Source organism: Ictalurus furcatus, chromosome 4 (assembly GCF_023375685.1).
Source record: "Ictalurus furcatus strain D&B chromosome 4, Billie_1.0, whole genome shotgun sequence".
NCBI classification, from domain to species: Eukaryota; Metazoa; Chordata; class Actinopteri; order Siluriformes; family Ictaluridae; genus Ictalurus; species Ictalurus furcatus.
This window is the reverse complement of record NC_071258.1, coordinates 18832825-18849496: the sequence shown is the minus strand read 5'-3', so window position 1 is coordinate 18849496 and position 16672 is coordinate 18832825. Positions and strand designations below refer to the sequence as shown.

Sequence of the window (16672 nt, the reverse complement as noted above, 5' to 3'; positions counted from 1 at the left end):
AAAACGATGGTTTTATTATGGAGGGCACTGAGTTGAATGTTGATGGGCCACGTGCTGTGGGATATCACTCCTCCACCGTCTATGGATTGCAGTTCGCGAGGTCAGAGCATAACTTATAACTTATGATGCCGCACAGGTGTTGGTACTCAATATTCAGGCGAACTTGAGCGTGGGCATGGCCGGGAAGTGTAGTCCTTGTCCACCATGTTTTCAGGCGGCGCTGCAAGATGAGTATTGCGGCTGCATGTTCACCGTGGCGTAACAATACCAACCACATGGGACCCCATAACAGCCACTTAGAACACCATAGCAATCAGCAGAGTTTACTTATTAACCAACTAGCTACAACCTTGCAACCATTTGAGATCATATTGAAAAATCCTACAACCCCAATTCCATAAAAGTTGGGACAGTATAGGAAATGCTAATTAAAACAAACAGGAGTGATTTCTAAATGTGCGTTGAATTTTATTTAAACAAAAAACATATAAAGACATTGTATTTTATGTTTTACCTAATCAACTGCATAGGTTTTTGAAGATAAACATTTATTTTGAAATTGATGCATGCAGCATGTTCCAAAAATATTGGGACAGAGGAAATTATGACTAATAGTGATGTGGCAAGTTGAAATAATAAGGTGATGTGAAAGAAGTGAGACAATCATCTAATCATAGTATATAAGGAGCCTCCAAAAAAGGCCTAGTCCTTAAAGAGCAAGGATGGGTTGAGGCTTGCCAATCTGCCAACAGATGGATCAGCATATAAATAAAAACACATTTGATAAATACACATTGAGAACAACATTCCCCAAAGACAAATTAGTAGGATTTTGGGAATTTCACCTTCTACAGTGCATAATATAATTAAAAAGTTCAAGGAATCCGGTAAAATCACGGTGCATAAAGTGCAAGGCTGAAAACCACTTCTGAATGCACATGATCTTCAATCCCTCAGGGGTCACTGTCTTAAAAACTGTCATGAGTCTGTAATGGATATCCTGACATGGGCTCGGGAATACTTTGGTAAACCTTTGTCATTCAACACCATACGTGCTGCATCCACAGATGCAACTTAAGGCTTTACTATGCAAAGCAGAAGCCACACATCAGCACTGTCCAGAAGCTCCACTGACTTCTTGGGGATCAGTCTCATCTGACAGTAGTACTGATGGACAGTAGCACAGTGGAATTGTGTTTTGAGGTCCAACGAGTCAACATTTCCAATAGAATTTGGACAAATCAGACAAAACATCATCGGGACCATAAGCCAACATCTGTCATGGTATGGAGGTCTGTCAGCATGGTATGGGTAACTTGCATATCTGTGAGGGCACCATTGATGCAGAGAGATATGTACACATTTTGGAGCAACATATGCTGCCATCCAGAGCAGGCTTGCCATGCCAAACCACATTCTGCCCGGATTACAAGTGCATGGTTGCGTAAGCAGAGAGTGCAGGTACTAGCCTGGCCTGCCTGCAGTCCTGACTTGGCTCCAATTGAGAATGTTTGGTGCATTATGAAGAGCAAAATAAGGTAATGAAGGCCCTGTACAGTTGCACAGCTGAAGAAATGCATAATGGATGAATGGGGGAAAATTCCGCTTGCTAAATTTAACCAACTGGTGTCTTCAGTGCACAAATGCTTAGTAAGTGTTATTAAAAGAAAAGATGATGTTACACAGTGGTAAACAGTCGACTGTCCCAACTTTTTTGGAGTGTGTTGCAGTCATAAGATTTGAAATGAGTATATATTTTCATAAATAAATACAATTCACAAAGTAAAACATCAAATAATGTGTTAATGTGTTTTCAATATAGTGCAATGTGAATAACATTTTCAAATGGCTCTTTTTGTTTGTTTTTTTGCGTTTTCCATACTGTCCCAACTTGTTCATGATTGGGATTGTACATATGTTGAAACACTTTTATTGCAGAATTACATACAGTAAAATAAATAAAGAATAGGTGAAAATACAAACACAATAAAAACAATAATCAAATAATAACTATTTACAATAATCAATTGAACATAACTCAAATAACAATTAAATAATAAAAAAGCAGTTGCATTCTTCCAAACTGTCAGTCCTCTGTTAACTAAATTGAATGCTTCACTTTTTGGCTTGCAACAGTGTCACCAACCTTGAGACGGTATGGAAGCAGGAGCGGGAGGCGGGTGAACAGCGTAGGATCGGGAAGTTCAAGAAGCGTAGTCGTAGAGAAGGCAAGGGTCAAGCGATCGGGCGAACAATACAAATGGGGATATCCAGAAAGCGTAGTCGAGACAGAAAGCAAGGGTCGAGGATCACAAGAAACAACGAACTAGATCGGCTTGGTAATGCAGCAAACTAGGCTACTGAGCGTATACTTCGCGCCGATTCTAGGTGGATGTCTTCTCTAAGTACTAGTGTGTGATTGGTGCCAGGTGTGTCTGATCAGAACTCCGGGGATGGGGAGCGCATGCGTGCCTGAGAAGTGAGTATTGCATCCTGGGAATTTGAGTTCTGATCAGACCGAGCTGTGACAGAACCCCCCCCCAAAGGGCTCACTCCGGGAGCAGAGTTCTTTCTTGGCCTCCCCCGGGGTCGTGGACCTGGGAGATGAGGATGAGTTGTGTGAAAGTCCTTGGTAAGCTGTGGATCAAGTATATCCTGCCTGGGAACCCAGCACTGTTCCTCAGGTCCGTAACCCTCCCACTCGACCAAATACTCCAGCTTGCCCCTCCTGTGTCTCGAGTTGAGGATGTTCCTGACGCGGTAAGCCGGTTGTCCATCAATTTCCAGAGGGGTCGGGGGAGTTTCAGCTGGTACTTCGGTGGCTAGAGGACCGTTGATAACAGGTTTGAGACGTGATACGTGGAATGAAGGGGAGATGCGACTGTGTCGTGGCAGTTCCAGACGGTAGGTGACGTCATTGACTCGCTTGAGGATCTTGAATGGTCCCGTGTACCTCGGTGCTAGTTTTTTACAGCCATGCGCTTGTCTCAAATCTTTTGTGGACAACCACACCCGATCGCCGGGTTGGTAATCAGGGTGTTCCTTGCGGCGATCTGCTTTGTGTTTGTACATGTCTGAGGTCTCCCTCAGGCGTCGGTGGGTGTCCGCCCAGACACGCTCACTACGTTTGAACCAGTGGTCAACGGCCGGAGCTGCGGTGGGAGTTGCATTCCACGGGAACAGTGGGGGTTGGTAACCGAGCACGCACTGGAAGGGGGTGAGATTGGTAGCCGAATGACATAGTGAGTTCTGGGCGTACTCGGCCCATGGCAAGAACTTGCTCCAATCCTCTGGGTTATTGGCACAAAACGTACGGAGAAATCGCCCCAGTTCCTGATTGACTCGTTTGGCTTGCCCATTGGCTTGTGGGTGATAACCCAAGGTGAGATTCACTGTCACTCCCATCTTCGTCATGAAGCTGGACCACACTCTGGAGGTAAACTGCGGGCCCCTGTCACTGACAATCTCCTCAGGAATGCCGTAATACCTGAACACATGCTGGAATAGAAGTTCGGCTGTCCTGAATGCAGTGGGGAGAGCGGGTAAGGGAATGAAACGTACGGACTTGGAGAACCGGTCCACTGCGACTAGAATTGTGGTATCTCCTTGGGATCTAGGCAGGTCTGTTACGAAATCTACAGATATGTGTGACCATGGGCGTTCGGGGATAGGTAAGGGCTTGAGCCTCCCAGCGGGGAGGGTCCGAGGTACTTTATTCTGTGCGCACGATGAACAGGACTTCACCACCTTGTGTATGTCTCCTATCATATTGGGCCACCAGTATTTCTCTTCCAGGAGATGGTGTGTGCGTTGTGTACCTGGATGTCCCGTACCGAGTACCGTGTGTGCCCAGATGATGAGTTCTTGGCGGTACTCTTTGGGTACGAAGAGTTTGTTAGGAGGACACTTTACAGGTACTTGGGACTGGGGAATCTGTTCTAGTTCCGCGTCCAGCTCCCACTCTAGCGCACTGATAACACATGAAGGACGAATGATGTACTCCTCCTGCTCGTTGACCCATTCCGTCTGATCGAGACGAGACAGAGCATCCGCTTTTGTGTTCTTGGACCCGGGTCTGTAGGATAACGTGAATTGAAATCTAGTGAAGAATAGGGCCCATCGGGCCTGGCGGGGTGTGAGTCGCTTTGCAGTGCGAAGGTACTCCAGGTTCTTATGGTCCGTGAAGATGACAAATGGATGTGTAGCCCCCTCTAACCAGTGTCTCCACTCCTCCAGCGCTAACTTAACTGCCAAGAGTTCCCGATTTCCCACATCGTAGTTTCTCTCGGCTGGGGAAAGCTTTCGCGAGAAGAAGGCCACCGGGTGAAGTTTTGGCTTCTCTCCAAATCGTTGGGACAGAATGGCTCCTACCCCGGTCTCTGACGCGTCCACCTCCACTATAAACGGTCTGGATGGGTCTGGATGTTTGATGAGGGGTGCAGTAGTGAAGGCTTTCTTGAGCTTGTCGAAGGCAGATTGGGCAGTTGAATTCCATGCCAGACGTTTGGGTTTCCCTTTTAGCAGGGATGTGAGGGGGTTGGCGACGGCACTGAAATTCCTGATAAATCTCCTGTAGAAGTTCGCAAACCCCAGAAACCTCTGTAATTCCTTGATTGTCGTGGGTGTGGGCCAGCTTACTACCGCCTGGACCTTTTCTTGGTCCATGGAGATCCCCTCGGGGCTGATGACGTATCCCAGAAACGTGATGGTGGTTCTATGGAATTCACACTTCTCGGCTTTAACATATAACTGGTGACGGAGCAGTCGCTGTAGCACTCGGCAAACGTGGTGAACATGTTCTTCCCGGGAGTCAGAGTATATCAGTATGTCGTCGATGTAGGCGATCACATGGCGTCCCAGCATGTCATGTAACACATCGTTAATTAAACATTGGAAGACCGAGGGGGCGTTAGAAAGCCCATACGGCATGACCTGATACTCGTAGTGGCCTGAAGTTGTGCTGAACCCAGTCTTCCATTCATCTCCCTCTCGGATCCGGACCAGGTTGTATGCACAGCGTAAGTCCAGTTTCGTGAAGATGGTGGCCATGCATAATTGTTCCAGAGCGGCTGGTACTAGAGGGAGTGGGTAGCGGTACTTGACGCAACATTGGTTTAGTCCTCGGTAGTCGATGCACGGTCGTAAACCTCCTCCCTTCTTCTCCACGAAGAAAAATCCCGCGGATGCTGGAGAAGTGGATGGTCGTATATACCCTTGGTGCAACGCCTCCTGAATGTACTCTTCCATGGCTTTTTGCTCAGTGATCGTTAACGGGTAAACCCTCCCTCGTGGTGGTGTAGTGCCTGGGAGCAAATCAATAGCGCAGTCGTAATCACGGTGGGGAGGTAGTCCGCTCGCCTTCTTCCTACTGAATACCTCTATGAGGTCGTGGTAAACACTGGGGATCTGAACGTTATCTGCCTTATCTGGGCTTTCAATGGAGGTAGATGCTACGGAGATCACAGGGACTTGAAGACAGTGATTAATACAGTGAGCTGACCAGCGCGTGATTTCCCTTTGGTTCCATGAAATTTGGGGATTGTGATGTTCGAGCCAAGGGAGACCGAGAACCACTGGGTGCCGAGCCGTCACTATGACATGGAACGTGATCTTCTCCTGATGAAGGGCACTGGTTCGGAGGTTAACAGGTTCGGTGCAGTGGGTGATTAAGCCATCTCCTATGGGGGCCCCATCAATGGCTTGGACACGGCGGGGGGTGCAGAGAGGACGAACGGGGATGTTATATTGGCGTACGGTCTCTTGGTTAATGAAATTCCCCGCCGCTCCCGAGTCGATCAGCGCTTCTAAAACACAGGAAACACTTGAGTAACCCACTATAACGGGCAATACAAAGGCAGACTGAACAGAGTGCTGGGTAATGGGTTCGAAACTCACCCCTGCCTGAGATGGTCTGGCAGTTTTGGCTTCCCCTCGGGTAGAGCCCTGTTTGAGAGAGCATTGTTGCACGAAGTGGCCCTTCTCACCGCACTAGAAACAACAGTGTTCACGGCGCCGTCGTTCTCTTTCCTGCATGCTCACCCGAGTCTGTCCCAGCTGCATGGGTTCACTAGAGTGCTCAGGTGTCAGTGCTTCCGCCTCACCGCATCCGGGGCGGCGGCTACGTAGTAGACGATCCAGGCGGATAGCTACATTGATGAGTGAGTCGAGGGTCAAAAGATCATCGCGGCACGCCAGCTCCGTTAAGATGTCAGCATTTAATCCCCGGAGAAACATGGCTTTTAGAGCGGGGTCATTCCATCCGCTCTTGGCGGCGACCGTGCGAAATTCGAGGGTGTAATCCGCCACACTCCGTGATCCCTGCGCCATGGACAATAAGTCCTCCCCAGTCTCCCGGCTGTCTGAAGAGTGATCAAATACCGTGCGGAAGCGTGATGTCAGCTGCTCAAACGTGCTGATACGGTTCCCTTCCTGTTCCCATTCCGCGGTAGCCCAGAGGAGAGCTTTCCCGGTTAAAAGTTCCATGAAGTGGATGATCTTCTGACTCTCCGTCATGTCTGGGTACGTGGAGAAAAACAGGGAGCACTGGAGTAAAAAACCCCGGCAGCGTGCGGGATCTCCATCATACTTCTCCGGCGCTGGAGTGGGAGGTAAGCGTGGGGTCGGCACCGTAGGAGGCTGCGCAGCTTGATTTAACCAAGCTACCTGCTCAGTTAGGTGGGCGAGACGGTGATCATGTTCGCTAAGTATCCGGCCATGTCCCTCGATGGCGTTCGGCCAACAATCTCCCGCTACCTCCATTAATAGGCGAAGTATTCTGTCACCAACCTCGAGACGGTACGGAAGCAGGAGCGGGAGGCGGGTGAACAGCGTAGGATTGGGAAGTTCAAGAAGCGTAGTCGTAGAGTAGGCAAGGGTCAAGCGATCGGGCGAACAATACAAATGGGGATATCCAGAAAGCGTAGTCGAGACAGAAAGCAAGGGTCGAGGATCACAAGAAACAACGAACTAGATCGGCTTGGTAACGCAGCAAACTAGGCTACTGAGCGTATACTTCGCGCCGATTCTAGGTGGATGTCTTCTCTAAGTACTAGTGTGTGATTGTTGCCAGGTGTGTCTGATCAGAACTCCGGGGATGGGGAGCGCATGCATGCCTGAGAAGTGAGTATTGCATCCTGGGAATTTGAGTTCTGATCAGACCGAGCTGTGACACTCAGCCCAGCCTGGTTTCCTTGCTCAGTGGAGCGGGCCCAGGAGCCATACAGATCTATCCGCTTTGATTGGCCGAAATTAGCCAATATATATGTGATGAACTAAAAATTAACAAATCACATCTAGATATATTTCTTTGAAATCACACAGCAGTAACTTCATTAATCAGTTTTTTCGCATAATTTCAAAGTAATATAGCGTTTCAAGAATGTTAACATTGTTCAAGCTTCTTTTCTACGTATATTCGACATCGATTTTTTTTTTTTCGTCAAGCCTCTTTTCGACTAACTGTACCTTTCAATTCAACAGTATGGGTTTGCTTGACTTTGTCGAAAGCTCGTTTGTGTTTGCTAGGAGAGTGAGTGATTTTGGGTTTGCGTTTGGGATGAAATTTTGGTGAAGTGATTTGGGGTTGTGTTTTAGGTTTTATGAAAACTGTGTTATGTTCAGTGAAGTGTGATGCAACCAGTTGTGTTATTGTAGAGCAGTGTTAAGACACTATTTGGGAATGATTTTAGCATTTTGTGAAACGCATATAAGCAATTGAGAAAATTTTTATATCACAGAAGAATGTAAGATCAAGAATAATGCCATTTCTATGTTGCAAAAATTATATTTCTTATGATATTTCATATTAGGAGAAATATAAAGAAAATATAATATAATTCAGTTTGTTTTTAGATGCTTTAGCATGTTTTTAGCTTTAAATATTCTTACCTCATTGACAGATAATCTTGCGTCTTTCTACTAAGACATACTTAAAATTAGGGAACAATATCTGCCATCAGAAGAAGAATATTTCAAGTATGAAATGAATAAAAATGTCTAGAAATAGGTTTAATAATCAAATATAAAGTTTAGTTTATTATCAATTATTATCAAAAATATTTGACAGATTATGTGTGCAGGAGAATGGAATTTGCCAGTAGGGAGTTGTGGGAAGTGTAGGGGAAATGGCTCTGTAAACACAGGAAGCACTTGTCATGTTAAGCACGTGATGGAGGTTAGGATGGATGCAAATGCAGATAAGAGCTGTATCAGAGTAGAGATTAGCAGACAAAGCCAAAACATGAGACAATAGCGTGGTCAAAAACAGGCAATAGGTCAGGAGATCAGCAAATGGGCATAAACAAGGCTGAACAGGAATGGAGAAACATGGACAAGAACAGGATCAAAACTATGACATAAAACATGATGAACAAATGCTCGGTATTCAGGAAAACTCAATACTTCACAACGAACAAAGAGACATGAGGGGTTTAAACACTAAACATAATCAGGGTGAATACAAAACAGCTGAGACTAATAAGGGCACATACGGGAAACAAACAATGACAATACAGGAGCAGAGACAGGACAGAAATCACATCAAAACACACGTGTCCGAAGTAAACAAAAAGTCAGTGTCACTGAAACCCGGAAGCACGCTCACACTTTCAGCTTGCACTTCGGGTTTCAGAGCGCGCCATGTGCTCCAGCGCTTAGCACAATGGGAAATTGTGATAGCACTAAATGCATAGTACACACCTGCAATATAATTGCTTCATTGTAAATTAAATGAATCAGTCTCATGAATTAATCAGTCTCATTAAATCTCATTAAATGATCAGTCTTATAAAATATATTTTAATTAAAAACAAAAAATATAAACTTTAAAATAAATCAAGATTATTAAAAACTCAATTTTAGTCCCTGGTTTGATCCTGAGCTTTTATTAATGTCTGGATGGAGTTTTGCATATTCTTCTCATGTTCCCTTTCAAAGGGTAGTCAACGTTGCATGAGCTTCACACTGTGGGAAGCGCCCTCAAGCATGACCGGTATCTAGAGCTTGTGTAACATCATGCCTATTTATAGGCCTGCCATGATCAGGTGATGTGGCAAATAAGTGTGTTGCATGATATAAAAATGGCACCTGTAAACTGCACAGTCAGCTTTATTATCTTCAGCAAGACTGTATGTCAGTCATTTGTGTAACACTTACAAAAAGACTGTTAATTTCCTCTCTATCTTTTCAAAAAAACAAAATCATATCTCTTTACTTTTCTGTCCCGTTAAAAGAAAAGTATGAGTGAGAGAGAATTCAGTAATTGTGTCACGCCTTGCTTCTGTGCTGCTTTATTTCTTGTTCTGTCTGATGGGTCTGGCTCTCCACCGGATTTTGGAGCTCGCATGATGAGTCCTCCTTCTGCTATGGAAAGTAAAAAAAAAACCTTCTCTGACTCTGAGGATCCAGAAGCGGTTGCTATTGCACCAAAAACGGAGAGCAGATCTCCAGTATATAAAGTGCTGCTTTAAGTGGTTACTAAGGTAGAGAATATAAACCATACACTAGCCATATTTATAACCCTGTAACAGTGGATTATTCGGCCATCGTGGGGAATGAATGGTACTGCTACTTAGCTATGCCGAAGGTGGAGGAGATGTTTGCAAGCTACCTCTCTCCATCGATGGATTTGCCATCCAAGCCATGTAAGGCCAGCTCTGAGTTGGTGGGCAAGGCCTATGTGGCAGCGGGTCTCATTTGTGGGACACTGCATACACTGGCAGTGTTGCAGGCCTACCAAGCAGACCTGCTGAGTGAGCTCGACATACGGTGGTGTTCAGCCAGTTCCTTCCCAGTCATGTGGAGTTCGCCTGGGCATCCACGAGTGGAGCCTGGGCCAGTGATAGTGTGAGGGAGGCACAGAAGGCGAGTGTGCACCCCCCCGCAAAGAGCCAGACTGCTAATAGGCCTGATCTGAGAATGATCATAAAGGCCATATAGCGATCCAGAGGGATGTAGCAGGGGACGTGAAGTTGTTAGGGCAGTTAGCCCCCAGTACTTCTGTAGTGCCTACCCAAGTTTTCAGACGTCTCTGGTCAGTGAGCTGTCACAGGGGAACAAAAATCTGATAACGTCACTAAAAGACTTGGCTCCTTCTACAATTAGAATCTACGTGGCCACCATTTCAGCCAGCCATGCCCCTATTGATGGAGCTCTGTGGGGCAACATCCTCTAACATTGAGATGTATGTGTGGTGTCAGGCAGCTGAGGTCCATCTGCAGGCCATGCATACCTTCCTGAGACCTTTCTGTGGAAGGTCTGTCAGGTGCCCCATCTGAGCCTTTAGTGTCAGCTTCAGACTGCTGGTCCTGGCATCTATCACGCTAGGAGATCTACAAGCTCTCTCTGTTGCCCCTTCCTGCCTTAATTTGCCTGGATTAGCCAAGGCCTTTCTATATTCTAGGCCAGATTATATTCCTAAAGTGCCTACATCTGCTGCCCAGCCAGTAGTGTTGCAGGCTTTCTGACATTCTCTGTTCCTCACACTGGAACAAGAGAAATTGCACCTACTGTGTCCAGTAAGGGCTCTCTGTAAGTACATCCACAGGTCTGGCCAGTGGCGTAAGTCAGAGCAGCAGCTGGTCTGCTTTGGCCATGACAGTTGCGGTGATGCTGTCTCAAAGCAGCGCATCTCTAATTGGATAGTGGAAGCAATCTCTATCGCTTATGAGGGGTGCGGTCTCGCTATGCCTCTGGGTTTAAGGGCTCATTCCACTAGGTGGATTGCCTTCTTGAAGGCTTTGTCCAAAGAGGTAACCTTACAAGATTGTGTGTTTTGGTGGGGTGGTCTATGCCGCACACATTCATTCGATATTACAGCCTGGATATACATTTCACCCGGAGCTCTAATGTCTTGCAGTGACCCTCGGGCTCAGATCTTTTAAACAGGATATGCCCTCAGAATGATGGAGTGGGTATTCTCGTATCCACAGCATGAAACTCACACAACGGTGTGATCCCTTTGAAAGGGAATGTCTGGGTTACGCATGTAACCCTGTTCCCTGAAAAGAGAACGAGACATTGTGTAGCTTTGTCATACTGGGGCATGCCTGTGAATTGCATCTTCGTTTCATATAATCGAGGCTGAAGGCATGGTTCACAGATGCCATTTTTATATTAATATAAATATATATTTTTATATTAATATACGTGGCTTGATTGCCACGTCACCTGATCACGGCAGGCCCATAAATAGGCATGATGTTACACAAGCTTCAGATACCGGTCACACATGAGGGTGCTTCCCACAGCATGTAACCCAGATGTTTGCATGGGTTTCTTCTGGGTTCTCTTGGTTTCTTCCCACCTGCTGGCAGGGATGTTGGCTATGCTACAGTAAATAAACCTTTTGATATTTTCTTTGAAAAAAAATCAAGAGAGAGAGATCTTTGGCCTCTTTTACTAATTATATGCTTCTCTCTGCAGTGACAATCTCCACTAGTTCATTCTTCGATGGCTTGCTGGTCACTGGTCTTTACACCTCCACCACTGTCCAAGCAGTACCCATCGCTCCTCCTGCTTCTCTTGGATTTGGTAAGTCTGTAACTGAAGCTCTGGTATCTGCATGATTTTATCCATTGTTCCGCTGCCCCACATGATTGGCTGATTGAATAATTGAATGAATGGCCAGGAATATAGTATAGCTGTTTCCAGGGCCAGCGCTACCTATAGGCAGGGTAGGCAAGTACCTAGGGCCTCGGGCTTGTAGACGGAGTCTCTATAACCGTCACATCACTATACACTAGTCCACCTTTCAAGATAGGCAGCAAAAGACTAGACTCTTCGTCCATTGGATATAGATCAATTGTCACTCACCTGTAGTGACACCAATTAATGTCACCGTTTCAAAGTGGGTCCCACCCTCTGAATGTATGAAGATATAGGGTACGATGAACAAAATGCAAAAATGCAACTTTTCTGCAGCTGACTGACTTTAAGTCAGTGAACCAAAACATCCTTCAGGGGCTGCTGAGCGAAAGGCTAAACAGGCACACAAAGAAAGTGTATTCATCCATTTTGGAGTGATTGTAATATATTCTAAAAATAAACTGGGCCTTGTTCTGTCAATCAGATTCATTTCTGTATAGATTTTTTGCCGGTTTATTCACAAGTTCACAAGAGCGCAAGTTCCGTTGACGCGTCGAAATTGCCAGACACTTTGAATTCACGTATACAATGACATTGCATCGGGAGCTGACTAGCAAAATACTGAAGTAAAAGTTAAGAATTTTGTTAAGAATTTTATATTTAAAGTCAAAGAGAAAACACACTAGAGCATTTAAACTGTCTCTATGTCTAAATTACACTGATATTTACATTACTGCTTTAACATAATACTTCATTTTAGTTTTCAAATCATAAATGCTGTTCATATTTATTGAAAAATAAGCATACAATTTTATTTAAAAAAATGAACTATTCTTTCTACTTAGTAGTTTGTCTCTTTCACTTCCACTAGCAGTTGATTTGTGTATATAGTGCATATTTAAGGTATTGCACTGAGATACATAATGACTATATTTATAGTCTATATTGGTTCAATAGCAGGGGGGAAATCCTGTCTATACCCAGCTAGGAAAAAATTAGAAATGCACTGATGTTCATTTACCGAAGTGTTGAACATGATGTGTTAATCTGTGATTATTTGTTGGCAATGTAATGTTGTCTTGTTTATTTATTTATTTATTTTTCATTTTACTGTATAGAGTAGGCAAAACTGGTTGTTATCCCAAATAGTGGGTGGGTGTGTTACTGTAAATTAATTAGTGAACAAATTACTGCCAAAAAAATCCTGGCTGCCTTAACATTTTTCGTTGGTGTGGCTTTATGAGCAATTTCTAATTAATTGTAATAAACTGACTTAACATCAAGTTAAGTTAACATTTGAAAGTAATGGGGAAAAAAACATGTCGTCAAAGGAGGCGTGCAGTGGGCCTCCAACATAAATTTTGCCAAGAGCCTCCAAATGTCTAGAATCGGCCCATGAATCCCATCGACCCTAGAATCATGTTTTTTTTTAAAAATGATCAGCGGGTGCAAAGGAACTGTATTCTATAAAGCAGAATAAACTATCTAAGGGAGTAATTAGTAATAAAGGGGTCACAACCTAAAGCTTAAGCTTGTGGGTAGGGTTGCCAAGGAAAATTAACACCAAAACTATATCTCAAAAACCAAACAACATGAAACACGTGAAATGTTTGGGCATAGGAAAAGGAAGTTGGAAGTTGAACAAAGGAGTTGAATAAAGTTATGTTCTGAAAATTGGTATATATATATATATAGGTGGCTGTGGCTCAGGTGGTAGAGCAGGTTGTCCACTAATCATAGGGTTGGCGGTTCAATTCCCAGCCCGCATGACGTCAGATGCCGAGGTGTCCTTGGGCAAGACGCTGAACCCCAACTTGCTCCCGATGGCAAGTTAGCGCCTTGCGTTGCAGCTCTGCTACCATTGGTGTGTGTGAATGAGACACAGTGTAAAGCGCTTTGGATAAAAGCACTATATAAGTGCGCCATTTACCATTTATATATATATGTATATGCATGTTGAAGCTCGTTTACAGTTTGCTACACTCATTTGGACAAGCCTATGAAATACTGGGAGAGTGTAGTCTGGTCAGATGAGAGTAAAAGTGAACTTTTTGGTTGTCATACTACACATCATGTTTGGAGAAAAAATGGCACTGCACATCACCCTAATAACACTATACTAACAGTGAATTTTGGAGGTGGATGCATCATGGTGTGGGGCTGTTTTTCATCGCATGGTACTGGCAGACTTCATATAATCGAAGGAACAATGAATGGAGCCCTTTACCGGGAGATTCTTGAGAAGAATCTTCTGCCATCCACCAGGATGATGAAGATGAGATGTCGGTGGACCTTCTAGCAGGACAATGATCCAAAGCATACAGCAAAGTATACTTTCAGTTGGTTTTAGTGAAAAATAATCAAGGCGTTAGAATGGCCCAGTCAATCACCTGACTTGAATCCAACTGAACAAGATTTAAAGATAATGTGTTTAGAAGAATGGGCCAAAATCACACCTGAATACTGTGGCCGATTAATTTCTTCATACAAGAAGCATCTTGCAGCTGTCATTAGAAACAAAGGATTATCCAATAATCCATTATCTGAATTCCAGTTAGCATGTTCAATACTTGTTTCCTGTGTCATTCCACTTTATTACACAACTTTATTTATGTACTTTAATGTTGTTGTTTTTTTAGATTGCCAGATTTCTTGAGTTAATCCCAATGTCTGGTGAAAATTTCATGTGAATAGCCTCATCGGAAATATATTTACTGAAAAAAATGTTGACGTGTCCAATACTTATTTCCCCACTGTATCAACCACCACGGGGGCCTCAGCTCTCCTACCATGTATCGAGTTGCACACAAGTGGTGTATGTGGGCACAGAATCAGTTTCTATCACTAAGGCAAGTACATGTGCCTGAGTACACAAACATGGCAGCAGATCAGCTCTCCAAGGATAGCCTGAACCCAAGGGAGTGGAAACTTTACCCTGAGGCAAGATCAGAGTTGGGCTTGCCATAACAGACCTGTTTGCCTCCAGGAAATTGACACATTGTCCACTGTTCTTCTCCCTGGGGAGGGACATCTCCCGTCTGAGCATAGATGCCTTCACACATCAGTGCCCTCAAATCCAGCATTATGCATGTCCCACATTCAGCCTTCTCCAACCTCTTCTTCAGAGAATGAAGGTGGAGAATGTGAAACTAATTTTGGTGGCCCCAAACTGGTCCCACATGGTGTGGTTCTTAAACATTCTACCCTCCTTCACAGGATACCATGAGAACACCCACACAGGAAGAATCTACAGTCTCCGGCACAGAGCATGCTATTCCACCCCTTCACTCAGGGTCTCCCTGTAGGAGCAACTGGATGCAGGGAAATCTCCCACCACCATCAATACCATGGTGGCAGAAGTTAAGGCTGGGGGATCACAGTCGGGTATCACAAACTATCAGAGCATTTCTGTGGCCTGATATCTCAATTCCTTAAGGGGGCTCAAAGATGCAAAGAATGCAAAATAAGAACTACCATGCACCAGAGGGAATTAGATCGAGTCCTGACAGCATTAAAGCACCCCCCATTCAAGCCCCTTAAACCTGTGGAGCTGAAATGGCTGTCACTAAAACTGCCTTCCTTCTGGCAGTAACCTCTGCCAAGAGGATTGGGGAACTCCTGGCTCTCTCAGTCCATCAAAACTGCTGTAGTATCATGAACTGCTGTTCATGCCAGATGGTTCAGGGTTTATACTGAACCCAAACCCAGCTTTTCTTCTGAAAGTGCTGTCTTTAAGCTACACCTAAACAAGTCAGTTGAGCTTCATCCATTTCTCCTTCTACAAGAAAGCAAGGGGATGGAACAAAAACAGTCACTAATTTACCTGATGTGAACATTATCAGTGTATCTACAGCAGACAAAGGTGTTCAGACAAACTGATCAGCTGTTTGTATGCTTTAAATCAGAATGTCAGAGCAAGCCACTATCTAAGGCAAGGCTGTTGTATTGGGTTGTGGAGACAATCCAGCTGGCCTATAAGGAAACAGATGGGCTACCACTGCTAAGACTGAGGGCACACGCAACAAGAGGGTTGCAACCTCATGGGGCTTGTGCGTCTTATTGCGTATCTGAAGGAGATTTGCGAGGTATCCATGTGGACATCTATGTCTACTTTTACTAATTTTATGGACTGAATGTTGCAACTAGTCATTCTTTTGGAGAGCTGGTGCTGGAACCAACCAGGAATGAACATGTCATCTAGGCTGAGCTTCAGATCCAGCTGTGGTGTAATCCTTGCATCAGGCAGGGTGATGGGTAAGGCCTCTCTATTTCCTTTCCATTCTGGCATCTTGCAAGGGAAGTCAGCTGTTGGAAGCATCTGGCTCATGACTGGAAATATGTATAACCCCAATTCCTAAAAATTGGGACATTATGGACAATGCAAAAAAAAAAAAAAAAAAAAATACAAAAAAGAGTCATTTCAAAATTCAGTTCACCCTCAATTATATAGAAAACATATCATTTATGTTATTCATTATATGCGGGACCCTTTGTTGCCTTAATTTGCGCTTCAAATGCACCACATGTTCTCAATCAGAGACAGGTCAGAACAGCAGGCAAGCCATGCTAGCACCTGCACTCTGCTTACACAACCATGCGCTTGTAATCCGGGCAGAATAAGGTTTAGCGTCCCTGGAAAAGATGATGTCCTGGATGGCAGCATATGTTGCTCCAAAATGTGTACATATCTTTGATCAACATCTATGATGCTGGCTTTTGGACCTGATGCTGATAACAGCTTGGATGGTCCTTTTCCTCTTTGGCCTGGAGAACACGGCAGCTGTTTTGTCCAAAATATAATATAATAAATGTTGACTCGTCGGACAACAACAACAACAACAACAAAAAAACATGATTCCACTGTGCTACTGTCCATATCAGATGAGAACGAGCCCAGAGAAGTTGGCAGCACTTCTGGACAGTGTTGATGTATGGCTTCTGCTTTGCATAGTAAAGCCTTTAATTGCATCTGTGGATGCAGTGGTGAATGGTGTTGACTGACAGAGGTTTACCAAAGTATTCCCGAGCCCATGTCAGGATATACATTACAGACTCATGATGGTTTTTAAGACAGTGATGTCTGAGGGAT

General features: G+C 44.5%; 1 protein-coding gene across 1 annotated transcript in view; it reads left to right on the top strand.

The window, feature by feature from the left end:
- reln (reelin) overlaps positions 1-16672 on the top strand; it is a 633795-nt gene that overhangs the window by 54348 nt on the left and 562775 nt on the right. Inside the window, exon 2 of the mRNA XM_053623241.1 lies at positions 11422-11529. Coding sequence (XP_053479216.1) covers positions 11422-11529 — 108 coding nt within the window. The remainder of the gene's footprint in view (positions 1-11421; positions 11530-16672) is intronic.